Source organism: Microplitis mediator, chromosome 2 (genome assembly GCF_029852145.1).
Source record: "Microplitis mediator isolate UGA2020A chromosome 2, iyMicMedi2.1, whole genome shotgun sequence".
NCBI lineage: Eukaryota > Metazoa > Arthropoda > Insecta > Hymenoptera > Braconidae > Microplitis > Microplitis mediator.
The window spans coordinates 1,826,382-1,845,666 of record NC_079970.1 but is presented as its reverse complement, the minus strand read 5'-3'; the positions used below and the strand labels follow the sequence as shown (position 1 = coordinate 1,845,666).

Here is a 19,285-nt window from a genome sequence, read left to right as displayed (position 1 = left end):
AATTAAATTTCTTGGGACAGGTCAGAAAATAATTATCTACAATTTAAATATTTTGAATAACGGTCCAGCTGAAGAAAAATATAAATTAACAAAAGTCTCTTTTGACCCCGTGAAAAAAAATGATTTTTTGGCGCGAAAAATTTTTACTCGCTCCAAAAAAATTTTCAATGTTCCTGGAGATCAGATCGTTTTTCGTGCAACGAAAAAAAATGGGAAAGTAGAAAATTTACTGGATGTGTCAGCGGAAAATCTTAGACTACCCCCCAATTCCTGGAATGATCCCTTAAGCAGTCGAATTACATGAATTTTTTTCATTTTCTTTACGCGAAAACGTTCCGATCTTATGTACCTGAAGATCGGAACGTTTTTCCCGCAAGGAAAATGAAAATAATTCACGAAATTTCTGTCTAAAGGCGAATTTAGGGGTATTTTGGGGCGGCCTGTCATTTTTGGGCGACGTGCGAAACATTTCCGAAGTCTAGATCCATTAGATTTTTTACTTTTCATTTCTTGTTTCTTATTTTCGTTCCGCGAAAAACGTTCCGATCTTCAGGTACACCCGATCTTCAGGTACATAATTTTCTTGCGGCAATAAAAAGTTTTCTTACACAGAAAAAAATAATTTTTGGGCGCAAGAATTTTTTTGTATTATAAATTGAACACAAAAATTTTCTTGGGACGAGAAAAAATTTATTGACTCAAAAAGTTTTTTCTCGCTCTGAGAAAATTGATTCTCGCCGTAAGAAAATTTCTGTTTTCAATTCATAATACAAAAAATTTCTTGGGCTGGGAAAAAATTTTCCTGGGACGAGTCAAAAATTCTTGTGCCAAGAAATCTTTTTTTTCTATGTAAGAAAATTTTCGATTTCATTTCATAATTTCAAGTATTTTTTGCCCCAAGAAACCCTTTTTTCTCTGCATAATTATTTTTCAGCTCCATAGTAGAATCGTTAGAGTTTTCTCGCGCTTAATCTTTTTTGTCTGATTCCCACAGAAAATCGTATCCTCACAACTCAAAGCTATTCCATAATAGGAACTAAATTCTCTATACAATTAATGTTTTATTCTCAGTGTCACTGTAATTGTCGATTAAAAAATAGTGAAAAAAAACATAAATCATCGAGAACGTATTCTCTTTTATATAAAATAACCAGGAATTTATAATCGTGCGAAGAAAATAAACTCGACCTTGTCAATATCCCGGCCTAGCACTGGCACTGGTCTCTAAAACACATTCACCTCATTTAATTCAGCCGTTTGATAATTGCCATTAGAAAGTTCATTTCACTTTCGTGTGATATTCCCTCTATCGTATATTAATTAATCACTCGGAAATAAATATATGAGATTAATAAAAGTAAATCTAATATCGATATTACTTTATTTAATGATCCGAGAGATAAATAATTCAATATCCAATGGATTTATATGGAATCCACTATAAATATTGTCTCAGTACATATATATAAGGAGCGAGTACTTGTTGAAGGTACATAGCAAGTGTCTTATTGGATTTACCTGCACACAAGTGAGAATTATCTGCCAGGGGATCTAGGCTTTTACCTACTTACCTGATTTTCGAGAGCTGTGATTTTCCTTTCCGTGCAGCATCGTGATGATAGTCAAGTGTGCGACCTTGCTAGAGATATTTCATGATTTCTCGTATCATAAAATACCGCACATCTCATATATCGATATTTTTAACAACCGCCTAATTGTTACTTACCGTAATTTTATTTTTTTTACCAATAAATTCATATTTCAGAAGCAGATAAATATATGTGAGGAAATAAATATATAAATAACAATATAAAATTAGTATGTTCAGGATATAATTTAGCTGATTATTATGCACGTAATGTTACTAAGAACGTGGTGGTAAATAAAAGAAATTTAGCTTTAGCTATCGCATTTTATTGTAATGTGTGGAGGAAACGTGCGAGGAAGATTTAAACATAAAATAATCGAAAAAAATAAATAACTTCCTTGTTTTTTAATTTTTAAATAAACTTTTTTATTTTTACTCTCTCAAGTTCTGCAATACAAGGCCAGATTATTTTTTTGACCCCCACTTTGTGAGTACTAATCCGCTGTAACTTTTAAATTTCCACTTGAAGATTATCGCTGTCAGAAAAAGCCGATAGTAGATAGCAGTTTATTTTTTGCGGTCTTTCAGGATAAGAAAATAATTTAATTAATTTAATTTACTGAGGTAATAATTGACGTAGTTTTTGTTTATTAATTATCTACTGACGCAAATGCTCACCTTTGATTGACAAAAAAATAATTATGTAATTTTTTATTTCCCGGTTAACATAATTGCGATAACGTTAAATTTATTCGTGTCTTTTATCCTTGTACCTTGTGCTTATGCTTTTATAATGTTGGTGTTTAAAGATTTCAAAAAATTCACGTTTCTTAATTTTTTTTATTGTCACTAAAAAAAAAACGTAACTCTATTGTCAAAATAAAATAAAATATAAAAAAGAGTGGGGAAAATGACACATGACTTTTTAAAAAAAAATTTATCGTGGTTATTATCTAAATTATTTTATTACAAAGCGGGAAAAATATGAACTTCAAAATTCATTTCGAAATTATAAAATAGCTGCACTTAGTAATGAAAAAAAACCGCAATTTTTATGTTCAATTAGATCACAAGAAATTGACTTATTGCCCGTTAATTGACGTCAAAAAATTTTCACTCAATTTTTTAAAAAATAATTTCCCGGGAAATTTAAAATTGCCGCGTTAACCAGCATTAAATTCAAAAAATGAACACTGGTCAATTGTCAGGTTTCTTTGTCTTACATCAATAGCCGCACTACTCAGAATGACCAACTTACCCCATACTTTTTTTTAGATATAATGAACATTTTCTAAAAAAATAATCTTATGACGCAGATTACGATCACGTTAATTGACGTCAAAAAATTTTCACTCAATTTTTAAAAAAAATAATTTCCCGGGAAAAATAAAATTGCCGCGTTAACCAGCGTTAAATTCAAAAAATGAACACTGGTCAATTGTCAGGTTTCTTTGTCTTACATCAATAGCCGCACTACTCAGAATGACCAACTTACCCCATACTTTTTTTAGATATAATGAACATTTTCTAAAAAAATAATCTTATGACGCAGATTACGATCACGTTAATTGACGTCAAAAAATTTTCACACAATTTTTAAAAAAAATAATTTCCCGGGAAATATAAAATTGCCGCGTTAACCAGCATTGAATTCAAAAAATGACCACTGGTCAATTGTCAGATTTCTTTGTCTTACATCAATAGCCGCACTACTCAGAATGACCAACTTACCCCATACTTTTTCTAGATATAATGAACACTTAGTAAAAAAATAATCTCATGACGCAGATTACGATCACGTTTTAATATTTTAAAAAATTCATAACAATCGCACATGTTTATATCTGCTTTACCTTTCGATTAGATTGCCGAGCACGATCATGATCATTCGTCTAAGCGATTTATATTTAATGAAAACAGTTGTTGCTGTTGTTGTGTGATTGGTATATAAGTAACTAATGTAACGTTTTGTAGTGTTGTACACTCAGTTAAGACAATGACTACGTATGTACTATTGCCTGTTACTTTAATTATTTTTTTAAAAATAACATACCGCAATTTAATTTCATTTTCTATACTAGGAAAACTAATGTGTGCCGTAGATCAAGTGATTGAGTAACTTTGCGCAGTTATATATCACTTAAATGTCTCTTTGACAAAATAAAAAATATATATATATATATATCGGTTTATTTATAGATGCAATTAGATATCAGATATTTTATTGATTAGATGACAATTTCTTTACAACCTGTTTCTATTTATTTATAATAATTCTATCAAAAATTTTTATGTATATTAACATATAAAAATTCATAAATAATGGATAGATTTTTCTATTAAAAATAATTATGCGAGCTGAAAAAAAAGTTTTTTTATTCGATAATTTTACGAGCCAGCTGTCGAGTAAATTTATTTTATTATTCAATAAATAAATTTTGTTAGATAATACAATGATTTATAATTTGAAAAAATAATTTAAGATTTAAACGCCGGGATGCTCAGATAATTATTAGTTGCGGGTAATCACTGTAATAAATAAAAATAGCAATGAGATATTTAATCTCGATTAGCAAGTTATTTACTTGATACATAAAGTAAATAAGTGTAATAATGAAAATTTATTTATAAAAAAAACGTGTTAAGATCGTATAATAAAACAGTTATTTGTTAGTCGAAAGAAAATAAACTGTCGTGAAAGTTGGCATTGATATATCTGACAGTATGTCTCTTACTCGGTAAATATTTAATAGTAACATAAAGATTTCTCCGGCAATTTTCCAATCACGAACAATCAATTCACCTGATAAACAGCCACCTAGAATAATATAATTATTGTCATATATTTACATTCAAATTGAAATTTGATCTTTTTTATTGCATCTCCCATATACAAAAGAAAATACAGTTTCAATTAATTTATTAAAATTTACTTTTAGTAAAACTCTAATTTTTATTCGGAGCTGTAATATTTCAAGTTTTTTTTTATGCAGAAAATGGAATCCAAAAAAAAATAAACTTACAAAGAAAAATTTTCTCTTTTTTATTGCTGCGGACTCCCACAGTGTAAAAAATTTGCGGAGTGAACGCGGAATAAATGCGGGGTGAATGTGAAACGGATTACTGTTTATTTATTTAATCCCTCGGAGTGAAATTAACTCCAAAGGGAAGTATTTTAATATTGAAACTCCGGTTTGGAGAGAAATAAAATCCTAAAAGGAAATTATTTGAATATTAAAACTCTGAATCGGAGTAAATGCGGATTTAAATAAAATCCAGATCACTCCAAAAAAAACTTTCTATTTACTCCGTAATCACTCCGAATCAACTCCCAATTTTCACAGTGCATGTAAAAAAAAAAACGAAAAATTACAGTTTCAAATAATTTATTAAGATGTAATTTGAATTGAACTTTTAGTCAAACTCTAACTCCTATTCGGAGCTGTAATATTTCAAGTTTTTTTTATGCAAAAAATGGAATCCAAAAAACAAATGAACATACAAAGAAAAATTTTCTCTTTTCTATTGCTGCGGACTCCCACAGTGTAAAAAATTTGCGGAGTGAACGCGGATTAAATGCGGGGTGAAATTAAAACGGATGACTGCTTATTTATTTAATCCCTCGGAGTAAAATTCACTCCAAAGGGAAGTATTTTAATATTGAAACTCTGAATCGGAGTAAATGCGGATTTAAATAAAATCCAGATCACTCCAAAAAAAAACTTTCTATTTACTCCGTAATTACTCCGAATTAACTCCCAAATTTTTACAGTGCATGTAAAAAAAAACCAAAAATTACAGTTTCAAATAATTTATTAAATTGTAATTTGAATTGAACTTTTACTCAAACCTTAACTCCTACCCATACGAAAAAAATATATATCCGGACAAATTCGTATATATGAGACATATATTTATATATATGTTGCATATATGCGACATATTCCAAATTTGCTCGGATATATCCGGATATATATTTTTTCCGTATGGGTATTCGGGGTTGTAATATTTCAAATTTTTTTTTGTACAGAAACGGAATTAAAAAAACATACAAAGAAAAATGAAATAACCCGATATTAGTACAGTAATAATAATGATAAGTTATTTATTACATTCACAAGAATTTAATATTCTCAGTTCTTAAGTTTCTAAAGATGGTGTAAGTACATTTGGTCCGGGAGCCTACTTTAAAGAGTTCTCTATGATTAACCCACTTAAACCGTTTTTCCTTCTTACTTGTTCACAACATTACTATATACCTTTCTCCCTATAAACACTGGTGTAGTTGTTTTACTCAGCAGTTTCTTAAATAGCGACGACGACGTCCACGAGGACGTTACTTGTGCCATGACACTCGTGAGACACTCTCATATATACCTATATATATATATACAATACTCATTTATTATTTCGAATTGCTCGCATGTTTGTGTCCTTACCATTATTATTATCATCATTGTCATACACTCGAAATGGGAAAGTTATTACAGTACACATACATACATGTACACATGTTAAATGTATGTAAGAAAAAAAAATTTGACTATTGTCATAATTGTACTTTCGAAATTATCACTTACATCTTTAGTAAAAATATATAATTAACAGCCAGACTATTAAATATATAACATATCATTATTTATTACCGTAATAATAATAATTGTAAGAGTGATATTTAATTTGAATAATAAAATTACACTGTAAAAAATCACCGGGGTAAGTCCAATCGGTGTAAGTGTTAAAATTATCGGTGTTAAAAAAAATTCTCCGGTGTTAAAATAAGACCGATGCCGGTGTAAATATTCTAGACTGGTGTTAAAATAATGCCGCCGCCGGTGTAGATATTCTTTACCGGTGTTAAAATATTTTACTTTGTGAATATTTTTACTTACTCGATCACTATACTTGTTAATAAATAATATTCTTTAATAATTTTCATAGAGAACTGACATTTTTTGTGTTTTATAATATTTAAAGTTAATACTCCAAGCGGACGCAATTTACCCCGCTTTAACACCGGTTACCCCGCTTTTACACCGATATTACTCCGTTTTTACACCGGTTACCCCGCTTTTACACCGATTTTACTCCGCTTTTACACCGGTTACCCCGCTTTAACACCGGTATTTTTAACACCAGTGAATTACTCCTCCTACACCGGTGTAATTTTATTTTAACACCGGGCGGAGTTAAAATGAGTCCATTTTTAACACCGCTCTTTTTACAGTGTCCGCTTTTACACCGGTTACCCCGCTTTTACACCGATATTACTCCGTTTTTACACCGGTTACCCCGCTTTTACACCGATATTACTCCGTTTTTACACCGGTTACCCCGCTTTTACACCGATATTACTCCGTTTTTACACCGGTTACCCCGCTTTTACACCGATATTACTCCGTTTTTACACCGGTTACCCCGCTTTTACACCGATTTTACTCCGCATTTACACCGGCTACCCCGCTTTAACACCGGTATTTTTAACACCGGTGAATTACTCCTCCTACACCGGTGTAATTTTATTTTAACACCGGGCAGAGTTAAAATGAGTCCATTTTTAACACCGCTCTTTTTACAATGTAATACAGAGAGAGGATTAAAAGGGGGAAAAAATGATTCGGATGATCTCATATAAATAATTTGATGGTTAAGATAATTAGGAGTAATTTTAAAGAGCAATTAGAGGTTGATAAAAAGTAACACGAGTTTGTAAGATTATTTTTACCTTGGATATCAAGATTGCGATATAATACATACCCCATGACTAATTGGTAATAGTAAACAGATAATCGCCCACGTGTTATTGCTCCTCGTTTATCCTTCGTGTCTTTTCGTCCACCCGTGTGTGTGTGCGTGTGTGTGTGTGTGTGTGTGGATTAAATAAAAGATACACATGCAAAGGTAATAAGTTGCTCAGAGACAACCAATGGCCTTCCTAAATTCCACGACTGCGCATCCCGTTACTCCACCTGGTCCTCTCTGATCACCACGATCATCTCCGGTCACATATACATACATACATATATATATACATATAAATATCACAATACTGCAATCGCATATCCGACAATCATATGCTGCATCGCACACGTGCTCATATTATTTATCATACATGTAATTTGAGGAGTTTGTAAAAGTTTATAAAAAAATTATTACATTTTATTAAAATATTAAATATAAAATATATATAAATAATTCATTTGATCTTAATTAAAATTTACTAAAGAATTTATAATAAATATTGCGTTTAAAAATTTAATGAATAAATTTGGTTAAATAAATATTTTAAAAAATATAAACACAGGCTTGAAAAATAAGAAACTCCTGTCTAATAAAAAATATAATAATTATAGACGAAAATATTTTCCTTGCTATGTAATGTAGTTGAGTTGGACAAGCTGTCTTGTCTCTTATAATATAATACACAACTCATCATTACTCCATTACTCGTACAAAGTGTACAGAGAGTAGTCCAGCTGAACCTACTTGTCTTTGGACTGCATACAATTTATATATATAATATAGTACTTACATGTGCATCTTAACCAACATCCCGTACAAAGTCACGCGATCACCAGCGCAACTCTATACTAATACAGGCTCATTAAAAATTACCATTCAAGTTCATCTGATCTGACATAAACTCAGCTCCGCCCGTTCCAATTAAATCCAGGCGACCCGTGTCGCCCATTAAATATTTATATTTAGATTTTTTTAAATTAATAAATAGCAAATATTTTTAACGTTAATCTATTGTAAAGTTATTACATCAGGCTGCAACGTCGCAATAGCTTTCATGGCCACGTATACGTCCACCAACCGATATCAATTATTCATTATATTTTTCCACGTGACATCGAGTTACCTGTATGTCGATGGTGACTTTAAATAGCAAACTAACTTCATATATCAATATCTACATATTTAACTTAACGCACATTACGGACTCTAATAGACTAAAATAAATGATGATATGAACATTCATTACTTTTTGTGACGCATCCTCGCGGAGGAAACCGAGAAATAGGAAAAAAATTATTTGAGTTTCGGACCATGGACATTTTGTGGCTGCTGTCATCGAAGGTAGCCCATAACTACATGGAAAAAACAGAATATTAAAAATTAATAAATAGTAGTAAAAAGTGGAATGTGTTATCAATAATTAGTACACACAAAAAAAAAAAATTCTCGACTGAAGGTAAATATTCTGGATTCAAGAAAATTTTTTTGGAGACCTAAATTTTCTCAGATAAAGTAGAAATCTTCTCTAACCAAGACGAATTCTCTTAGCTCAAGAAAATCTTGACTTGGTTCCCGAAAACGTTTGTCTTCAAAAATATTTTCTTGACTCAAGATATCTGTTTTTTCTGTGTATTATTATGTACTTAATGCAAAGTAGTTTACTAATTTTTGTAGATTCCTAAAAATTACTGTCAATTATTTCAAAAAGTAAGTAAATATAATTACTTTTAGGTATAAATACGTGACTTATTAGTGAAAATTAATTAATTTATGGCATACATCTATGAAAAAGTAATGATTGGTCAAATTAAGAATTGCTATCTGAGATACTGATTTTTCCAGCCGAAAAATTGCAAGTTATTAACTTTTATTTTATAAATTCGATATCACTGATCAATTATTAGCTTAAAATACCATTTATTCATCATTATAAATTAATTTACAATATACATAAATCGAATAAGTGGTAAATAATAAAATGAAAAATTAGTATACTAAATACTGATTTTTTGCTCATAAAAATACCGAAAACTTTAAACTCTTATTTTATAAATTCTATCCCATTGACTAATAATTAATATAAAATGTTACTTATTCGTTATTATAAATTAATTTATTATATACATAAATCGAATAAGTGGTAAATTTTTTAATTTTTCTATGTTTATTTGAATAGTAATAAATAACTGTAGATGTGTAACTGAAGATCAAAACGTTTTTCGCTTAAGGAAAAAAAATTGGAAAGTAAAAAATCCACTGGATGACGAGATCTTTGAAATGTTTTGATATAGATGTCGGTATGTCAGCTAAAAATCTTAGGCCACCCCCAGCCTCCGGAATTATACCCCTTTAGCAGTCAAATTACCAAAATTTTTTTAATTTTCGTTGCATGAAAAACGTTTCGATCTTCAAGTACATCTGTAGATACCAATTTATCGATTCTTTTTCATATTAATTTTAATATACGAAATTACAAATTTTGCTCTTCTATATGTATCAAATTTTAATATAAATAATAGCCATTTTGTAATATATAATGATCCTGGTTTGATATTAGTACACTGTAAAAGGAGCGGTGTTAAAAATGGACTCATTTTAACTCCGCCCGGTGTTAAAATAAAATTACACCGGTGTAGGAGGAACAATTCACCGGTGTTAAAAATATCGGTGTTAAATCAGGGTAACCGGTGTAAAATCGGTGTAAAAGTGGGGTAACCGGTGTAAAAACGGAGTAATATCGGTGTAAAAGAGAATTTTTTTTAACACCGGTACAAAATATTTACACCGAACAGAATTTAACACCTACACCGCTTAGACTTACCCCGGTGATTTTTTACAGTGTATACAAATATACTAATTTTAAGTCAAAAATAAACTACAAACTATTAAAATTTTGAGCATCATTTATTTCCGTGTACGTTTGTTTTAGGAACAACTGTCAGCAATATGAAAATTTATTGCTTGTCTTGACGCATTCTCGCGGAGGAAATCCAGAAAAAGTATAAAAAAAAATGATTTTACCGTCTTAGGAGTGAAAATAAAAATTTTACCCGGCAGGATGCGTAATTAAATGACGTAACGGTTTATCTGGTGACAATCTTATGTTATTATTATTATGTTCCTTAGTATATTACAGACACGACAAGAGTTTGTTGCTGTTGTCTTATTTGAAGGACTTGATTTGACTCATGTTCATATATATTATATATCATAAATCTTCTCAGCTGCTTTTAAGCTGCGCCGAGATGCGGTCATAGAACCTGTTTACGTAACGGGAGCTTTTGTTTCTTATATGCACGCACCCACTATATTCATATATATATTTAAACATTAAGAGATACGAGGGTCTCTAAAATTCGCACGATTTACTACCGCCTTTCACATAATCATTTCGGTAAAATATTAGTCATACATTTAGTACGCAGTAGGTTTTTTTTATGGTTTATAGTGTGAAGTGGCTATTGATTGTATTAAATAATAAAAAAAAAATTTACCACGGTATCCAGTTAATCAGGAAAAATATAGTTTAATCCGCGATCCGATGTATATCATTACGTTAATTTACCTAGTTACGTACGTAATTATTTTTAATTGTTACATTATTATTTTTAATATTTTTTAACGATACTATTATTCAGATGCTATTTGTTGCGTAATGAGGAGGCAAATTAACTTAATTACCGGTTAATTAAACTGTTTGAGTAAAAAAAATTAGCGCTGCGCGGAATGAATTGATTTGACAATGGCATTAAAACAAACTGGGCCCAACTAATAATCGGCACGGACTGATTGATTGATTGGAGTAAATATATATAATACTTATATACAGGTATTGTATAATTTGCCGTAAGTGTATCAAATTTAAGCATCTTGTTTCACTGAACCCATGTCTAGTCATACATAAACAATCCGGTGTTTGTTGGGCAAATGTGTGCGCTTGTGTGTGTTCGTATCATCGTGAGGCTCATATAACTGATCAAAATTCACGTGGGAACACCGTGTGTAAGTAGGATAAGTTGAGTCGAGGAGAGTAAAGGCAAAGGCAAAGGCAAAGGCAAAGGCAAAGGCAAAGAGATTTCATCTCATTACACCGGCTTGTCCAATCCTTCAGGGAAGAGAGTCGGACAGAGTCACGCCTCGACAATTCCTCCAAGTCGCGGTTGGTTAAATCGCCTTTCGATTTTCTTTCTCTCTCCTTCTCATCTTTACCCGATCAATTCTATCATAGTATAGATCCTCCTGTTTTTATATCATCTATACACTGATCATTATTATTATTTTACTTATTTTTTCACTTGCTGCTTAAAAATTTTTTCATTGCACATTTCTTCACAGAAAAAAATAATTTCTTGGCGCAAGAAATTTTTTGTATTATAAATTGAAAACAAAAATTTTCTTGAGACAAGAAAAAATTTCTCGGTTCAAAAAATTTTTTCTTGCTCAAAAAAAATGTATTCTTGCTCCAAGAAATTTTAAGTTTTCAATTTATAATTCAAAAAATTTCTTGAGGCAAGTAAAAATTTTTTTGGGACAAATAAAAATTTCTTACACTAAGAAATCCTTTTTTTCTGTGTTTTAATAACCATATAAAAAAAACAATTATTGATCATTTCTTATACGTTACCTCGTATAAAAACTATCTACTACTTTCTCTCTTTCTCTGATCTCGATATAATTTAATAATAATAAATATAATGTTTCACCATATATATATATATATATTTATATTTATGTGTAATGAAATATTTGCGGTAGAATTCGAGTGCATGACCTTCAACTCATCATCTAGATGGATTTCCGTTCTTATTATATTTATGTTGCTGTGTACATATAAGTCAACATATATATTTATATATACACAATAATATACTTGAGAATGTGTGCGGATAGAAATTACTTACAAGTTTCTTCACACGCGATTCGTCCTCTTAGCGATTATATTCACATGCACGGTCTGCATGTAATGTCTGATATATACATATATATGACGGATGAAAAACGAGTAGTTTGTTTTATTTAAAATAATTTTTGAACCCGAGTTTCAGTGTGGTCTAGTTTATTTGTTTGTAATATCGGTTTTATTTATTAAGGAGTTCCGCGATCGCTGATCGATGGTCGGAATATTAAAAGAATTTGTGTTATTGGTGATGAGTCAAATTTAATGAACAAAAAGGGGTCATGGATTATTATTATAAGTGACAAAGTACAGGTGTACGGACGCATTCCAAGCTCTCTCGTAATCGTTGGTCGATATCGTTTCCGGCGACGGTGCTTTTTAAATTACTGCTCACGATATTGACACCGTTCGTCTACAAAAGGTTCTTGACCTTGAATTTTATTAGTCGTCTATATTTGTTACTAATATTGATATTGATATTGATACTGATGATTATTAATTTACGCGCCGCTAATTTATTATTTTAATTTGCACGACAATTAGATTTTTTTATCAATCGTTACGTAACGCGAAAAATGTTAATTAATTAAATAATTACTGTGATATTAGTAATACAATATTTAATTACATTAAAGTGTAATTAAATATTTTTTCCATATAATTATATTGATAAAGATGTTTTATTGTCTAATAATTACCTTTTATTATTTACATAATGTTTATGTAATTTTTATTATTAAGGATAATTATCGCTGTACTATTTCAAGGCACTGTTGTATAACTTTCAGGCATGAAAAAAAAAATTGTCTGTAATTACAGTTTTGAAAATATCGGGGCGATATCAAGAGAAAATATTTTTTAAATTTGAATTTATTGGCGGGTTAAGATTTTTTACTGAATATTAAGTCCAAAGATAATTATTTAATAATAAGGAGGAGCAGGAAGTTTAATTTTTTTAATAAATTGGGTGATAAAGCGGTTGGTGAATAATGTGTTTTTTTTTTTTTATTGCAGTAGTAAAGAGGAGAAAATCGCCGGGATGGTTTTGACCGTCACCGAAGATACGCCGGCAGATATGCTGGCCGGGAGTATGGAACTCCTGGTCCAACTGCCACGAGATCATAGCAATCATACTGAACGTGTCACCGTCGAACGGAGGTATTTTTTTTAATTGTCGTAATATTAATTAGCGAGATTCATAAGATTCAATTTAAATTAGTTAAATTCGGAGTCAATCCCCGGGTCAAAAATAAAACTTGATTTAGACTTGGTTTACCGAGTCGAAATTTGGAGCCGTTTTTCACAAGACAAACTCGACTTTTTTTACGGAGGTATGAAATATATTAAATTTTTGCCTTGGTTTAGACTTAACTGGCTTACTTAGTCACGATTTAAGACGAAAAAGTTTAAATCAAGTCGAAATTGACTTGGTTTAGACTTATTCGACTTAAAATGTAAGTCGAAAAAGTCTAAATCAAGTCGCAACTAACTTGATGTAGACTTATTCGACTTAAAATGTAAGACGAAAAAGTCAGAACTAAGGTGAAATAATTTTTATTTATTAAGGCGAAAGTAAGGCGAATAAATGACTTTTTTTCGACTTGGTTTAGCAAGTTGAAACTTTAAGTTGAAACTAAGATGAAAAAAGTTGAAAAAGTTGAAAAAAATTAAATTTAAGTCGAAAAAGTCGAGATCTTATCAACAAATCGTCGGCAAATCGATAACTTCAAAAGAAAATAAGGCGAAGTGAGCCTGAATCAAGTTTTATTTTTGACCCGGGTTCTGAGCAGATGAGTTATTGACTTCAAAAGGAAGTTTATTTCAACATTAAAACTCTGGATTGGAGTAAATGCGAATTAAAAAAAAAATTTATATCAGTCTGCTGAAAAAAAACTCCGTATATTTTTTTATTACACCGGAAATCCGCGTGATGGAGAGAACTCACCAGCTAAAAAAATAATGAAATTTCTCGGTCGAAAAGTGGCCCAAATAGTGAACGCAGGCCTAAAAATTACCTAGGCCGAAGTTTTACCGATAACTAGACCTTAAAATGGTGAAAAACTTGAAAATTTTCTGTTCTATATCAAATTTCGGCCTTTTCCAATAAAGTTCTACGGCTTTGACGTGATTTCGGTCAAAATTAGACCTCTTTCAATAAAATTGTATGGCTTTGGCAATTTTTTATCCGGAAGATTTAAATAAAATCCATGTTTACTCCGAATCGAGTCGATTTTTTACACGTGAGCTTCTTTATCAAAATAGTCTTCTGTGGGACAAGGTCTCGCTGTTTTCCCAGAACGGTCTTTCTAGTCATTACTATTTTATTAGTATCTATAATTTACCTAAAACTAATAAAATATACTAAAAATAATAATAATAATTATAGATTCTCGGAACAAATTTTGTTCGAATGGTTAATAAGTTAACGACCAATCGCGAGAAAGGTCTATGTTTAGGTATTTAAATAAAATAAAAACCCAGCAACACTTAGTTTCAAGATAACTCTGCCTCAGTACAGAAGCTAATTTACATAACTCTCAATTTCTAATAATCACCGTTAAATTCAAACAAAACTCTTGTTTCACTGCTTTAATTGGGTCATCAGTCATCACAATTCACAACTGGGGACTAAGAAAGCTTATTTTCTAACGCATTCCAGTAATGGGTAAAAAAAAAAAAAACCATAATATTGACAAATGTAAATTATGATAAATTTAAAAAAAGAAAGTTAAAGCTGTTGACAATCGGTAATTCATATTTAAACATTCTTGACATGCTCTCGAAAGAAATCGAAAATACTAAAAGTCAAAGTATGTACATAGCATTATTATCATTACTATACTATACATACGGTAGCGTTAATGTGTAGATAGCATGTCAACCTCTACATTGATCGCTTTGGTTTTAAGTAATTTTTATATTATATTACACATCTATATACATTTACACACACACAAGAACAAACCAAAGACACGCACATATTTAAGTCAATTCGTTTTTACGCAATCGAAAGTATAACCACGAGTTTACATTACTTGTGTCCATTTATCCCCTCCCCCTCCCTTAACATTACATTACATACATTGGCTTGACCATTTATGTATCACTTGACTACCTTCAATGCACATCTACCCAACTTTATATATATCTATATATATTTATACTTTCAATTCATGCATACAAGTTCATTCATTCATTACACTGAGAAAAAATTCATTTCTGTAAGAACAATATTTCTTTAAGTAGTAAATCAATAAAAATTATTACATTATTACATGTCGTCCTTTCTGGGTAAACCTCGTAACTACTTTTTTTTTCATAATTAAAATTATGAGTGAAAAACATTCTTTAGTGCCATTGCGTAAAAAAAGCTTCAAATTTTATGTACCTGAAGATCGGAACGTTTTTCGCGAAAAGAAAATGAAAAAATCGGAATGAAAAGTAAAAAATCTACTGGGTCTAAATTTCTGAAATGTTTCGCACGTCAGCCGAAAATTGCAGCCTACCCCATTTACTTCTTAAGTAAAATTACATAAATTTTTTTCATTTTCATTGCACGAAAAACGTTCCGATCTTCAGGTTCAAATTTTGATAATTATAACAGAACGTTCGAGAGACTTTTTAATTTGAATACTTCCATTAACGTCAGTGTTACAGAATAGATGTTCTGACCAATTTTTGAAAAAATTATTGTTTTGCAGTTACGAGGTTTACCCAGAAAGGGGAAGATATTTAAGTTGAAGAATTTTCTTAACAGAAGAAAAAATTTACTGCTAGATTTTTGAAATGTTTTGCAAAGGCGCTAATGTCAGCCAAAAATTGCAGGCCACCCCAACTACCCCTTAAGAAGTCGAATTATGAGTGTGAATGTAACAGACATCAGACAAATTTGAAATTATTAATAAATAGAGTAAATAATTAATAAAATTAAATTAAAAAAAAATGCACTTTTAAAAAATATTGAAATTAGTAAGTGCATTTTTTCAAAATTTTATTGTTTTAATTATTTACTCTATTTATTTATAATTTCAAATTTATCTGATGTCTGCTACATTCACACTCATAATCAAATTACATAAATTTTTTCATTTTCGCCGCGAAAAACGTTCCGATCTTCAGGTAAATCAGATTTCTTCGATGAAGAAAATGATTTTGAACTGTCATCAAATTTTTCCACTGACAATATATTAGATTGAAAATTTCCAATAGCATAATTTCTCATAAAAAGAAAATACGTTACTTGTAAAAGTTATTTTTCCTCAGTGTATTTGCCAGCAATTTATTAAAAATCGATCAAAATTTTGTTATGTCACTAATTTGGCCATGCCAGCCTTCAATGCCAATAATTGACGTCATTTGTTAACTATCCAGCAGTAAAATTCAAAATAATTGAAAAAAAACAAAAAAATGACAGTTGATCGCAATTCTTAGCGAGCATCAAAATCGTTGAGCTGCTCGGAGCGTAACGAATTGTTGAATTTATCGTTTAGGTTTAGTCATGCGTAGCAATTGGATTTCCTCTTTATTTAGTCCGTTATTATTTTACTTCGCAAATAACTAACAAAAAAAAAACATCATTATTCATTATTCATTAGTCAATCATAATTTACAATTCACTTAAAATAATAAAACAGTTGAATATTTTGTTTTTGCCCGCAACTGTTTTTTAAACTTCCCGCAAATTATTGGTATTAAAATAAATAATAAATAATGTTTTTTTTTTGTTAAACATCTATGGTATCTTTAACCCTGAGAAAATGTCGATTAGAGTATTGGTATTTGTATTTTTCAGCACGGCGATGATGGATCTGCTGGTGCAAATAGCAACAGCACACAAATTGGCAGCTTCGAGTTATACTTTGCAAGCGATTGGAGAACGCGGTCGGATTTTGCCCCATCAACCGAACACTCCCATCGGCGCACTCGATGCACTAGAGGTATTTTTATTGCTACCGATCATACCAACGCACACTTTTTAATTCGCTTCCTAGAATTTTTAATTTTATCATTCAAACTCGTCTCGGTTATCTTTTTATTAAAACTTTTGCGGTAAATTTTATCAAAAAAGCATTTAAAGTTTTAATGAATGGAGGTAATTATTTATTTTAAAATGATAATAACAATAAATTGTTTGTTTTATTTTAATCGCAGGTTAAGTTATTACCAAAACAGGGGACATTCATTCCGAGAAAAACGAAACAGGCGAGTCAACCGTTTGAAACAACTTTTAGATTACAAGTATGTACCAATCACCGCTGCATTAATGAAATAACACACAGGATCAAATGTTACGTCATATCTCTGGACAAGTGTATAAATAACACGTACACTCACGTACACGATTGACGAGTCCTGTAATTTCGTTTAAAAAAAAAAATAGTTATCATTAATGAGTTTTTTATCTGCTGACTATTCGCGCATACTTTCTAATTTAATTTAAAGTCATTAAATTACATATATATTTATATATATTGTACTTGTTTATTAATGAGTAACGACAACTGTTTTAATTTATTTACAGGTCCATCTTCCACGCAATCAGCTTTATGTATCACGAGTGAGCCCAAAGACGAATCTCGGTGACATTTTGTCTGAAGTCTGTCGTGAAAAGAACCTGGACAAGAATAAATACGAGCTTCGGCATCCAGGTGAGTTTAAAAACCCGAAAAATTGATCGGCAGGTTTATAAAAAATAACAACGACAACAAAAACAAAAAAAAATGAATAAAAAGTTTCAAGGCTAAGCCGAGATGACGTCGAGACCGGTTGGGATAAATTTTGGAAAGTGACAGCACTGGTTTTACCCTCTTGCCGAACGGTCAATTATATGTGTTGCAAAAGTCGTCTCTCCGAGCATCACATTCCTATATTTATACATATCTACATACATATATATATATATATATATATATATTTAATATTTTAAGTATTTAAACCTGCCAAGTCAAACAGCTACACATTATACAGTGTAACATTTTACATATTTACACATCAGTGTCTTATTTTTTTTGCTCACGTAAAATCCTCCGGCTACGACAAAAAAAAATTAAGGATTATCGTTACAAATCCAATTAAAAAAATTATTTATCCAATTAATATTTAAATGGTAACTTTACTCCGAATTGATAACCGAATATTTTTTAAATCAACGGATAAAAAAATAGTCCCTACACGGAAAGAAAATTATGGGAAGTTTTCCTATGCATTATGGGAATAGTTCCCATAATGGTATGGGAATAGTACCTATACTACTATAGGAATGGTTCCCATATATTATGGGAACCATCCCCATAATAGTATGAGAATAGTTCCCATAATAATATGGGAATGGTTCCCATAATGATATGGGAATGGTTCCTATAATATCATGAAATTTTTTTTTTTGCACAATAGTGTAGAAATTTCCCAAAATTTGAATTTTCTTGAATGTTTTGTGCTGACAAAAAATTCTTGTTAAAAATTTTAATGTTTTTTTGCCAAACACGATTTTTTTTTTCAATGTTTGAATTTTTGTTTTTATGTTTAATAATATTTCAGTGTATTGTAGAAGTGATTACCGCACTTCTTTAAATTAATTTTTTCATGATAATATGGGAACCATTCCCATACTATTATAGGAACCATTCCAATTGCATTATGGGAATCATTCCCATAATATTATGGGAATAGTTCCCATACTATTATAGGAACCATTCCCATAATATTATGGGAATGGTTCCTATAAATTATAGGAACCATTCCTATAAATTATAGGAATGATTCCCATAATATTATAGAAAGTATTCCTATAAATTTTAGGAACCATTCCTATAATTATAGGAACCATTCCTATAGTGTTATGGGTATCATTCCCATAATTATTGGAACTATTCCTATAATTATGGGAAACATTCCTATAATTATAGGAACCGCTCCCATAATTTATGGTCGTAATTCCTATTATGGTATAGGAAAAAATTTCACAAAATTATGGGAACCGCTGCCATAATTTTCTTTCCCTATAGGGATTTTTATTTTAATTAAAATGTTTATTAAAATCGATAGGGTATAATTACTCG

The 19,285-nt window shown here is 30.5% G+C and overlaps 1 protein-coding gene across 4 annotated transcripts in view; it reads left to right on the top strand.

Annotated features, from left to right (window-relative positions):
• LOC130663942 (putative uncharacterized protein DDB_G0277255) overlaps window positions 1-19,285 on the top strand; it is a 45,435-nt gene that overhangs the window by 13,638 nt on the left and 12,512 nt on the right. For all 4 annotated transcript variants that reach the window (XM_057463527.1, XM_057463525.1, XM_057463524.1 and 1 more), the window contains exons 2-5: window positions 13,242-13,385; window positions 17,020-17,164; window positions 17,379-17,465; window positions 17,749-17,875. In XM_057463527.1, the coding sequence (XP_057319510.1) occupies window positions 13,242-13,385; window positions 17,020-17,164; window positions 17,379-17,465; window positions 17,749-17,875 (503 nt within the window). The remainder of the gene's footprint in view (window positions 1-13,241; window positions 13,386-17,019; window positions 17,165-17,378; window positions 17,466-17,748; window positions 17,876-19,285) is intronic.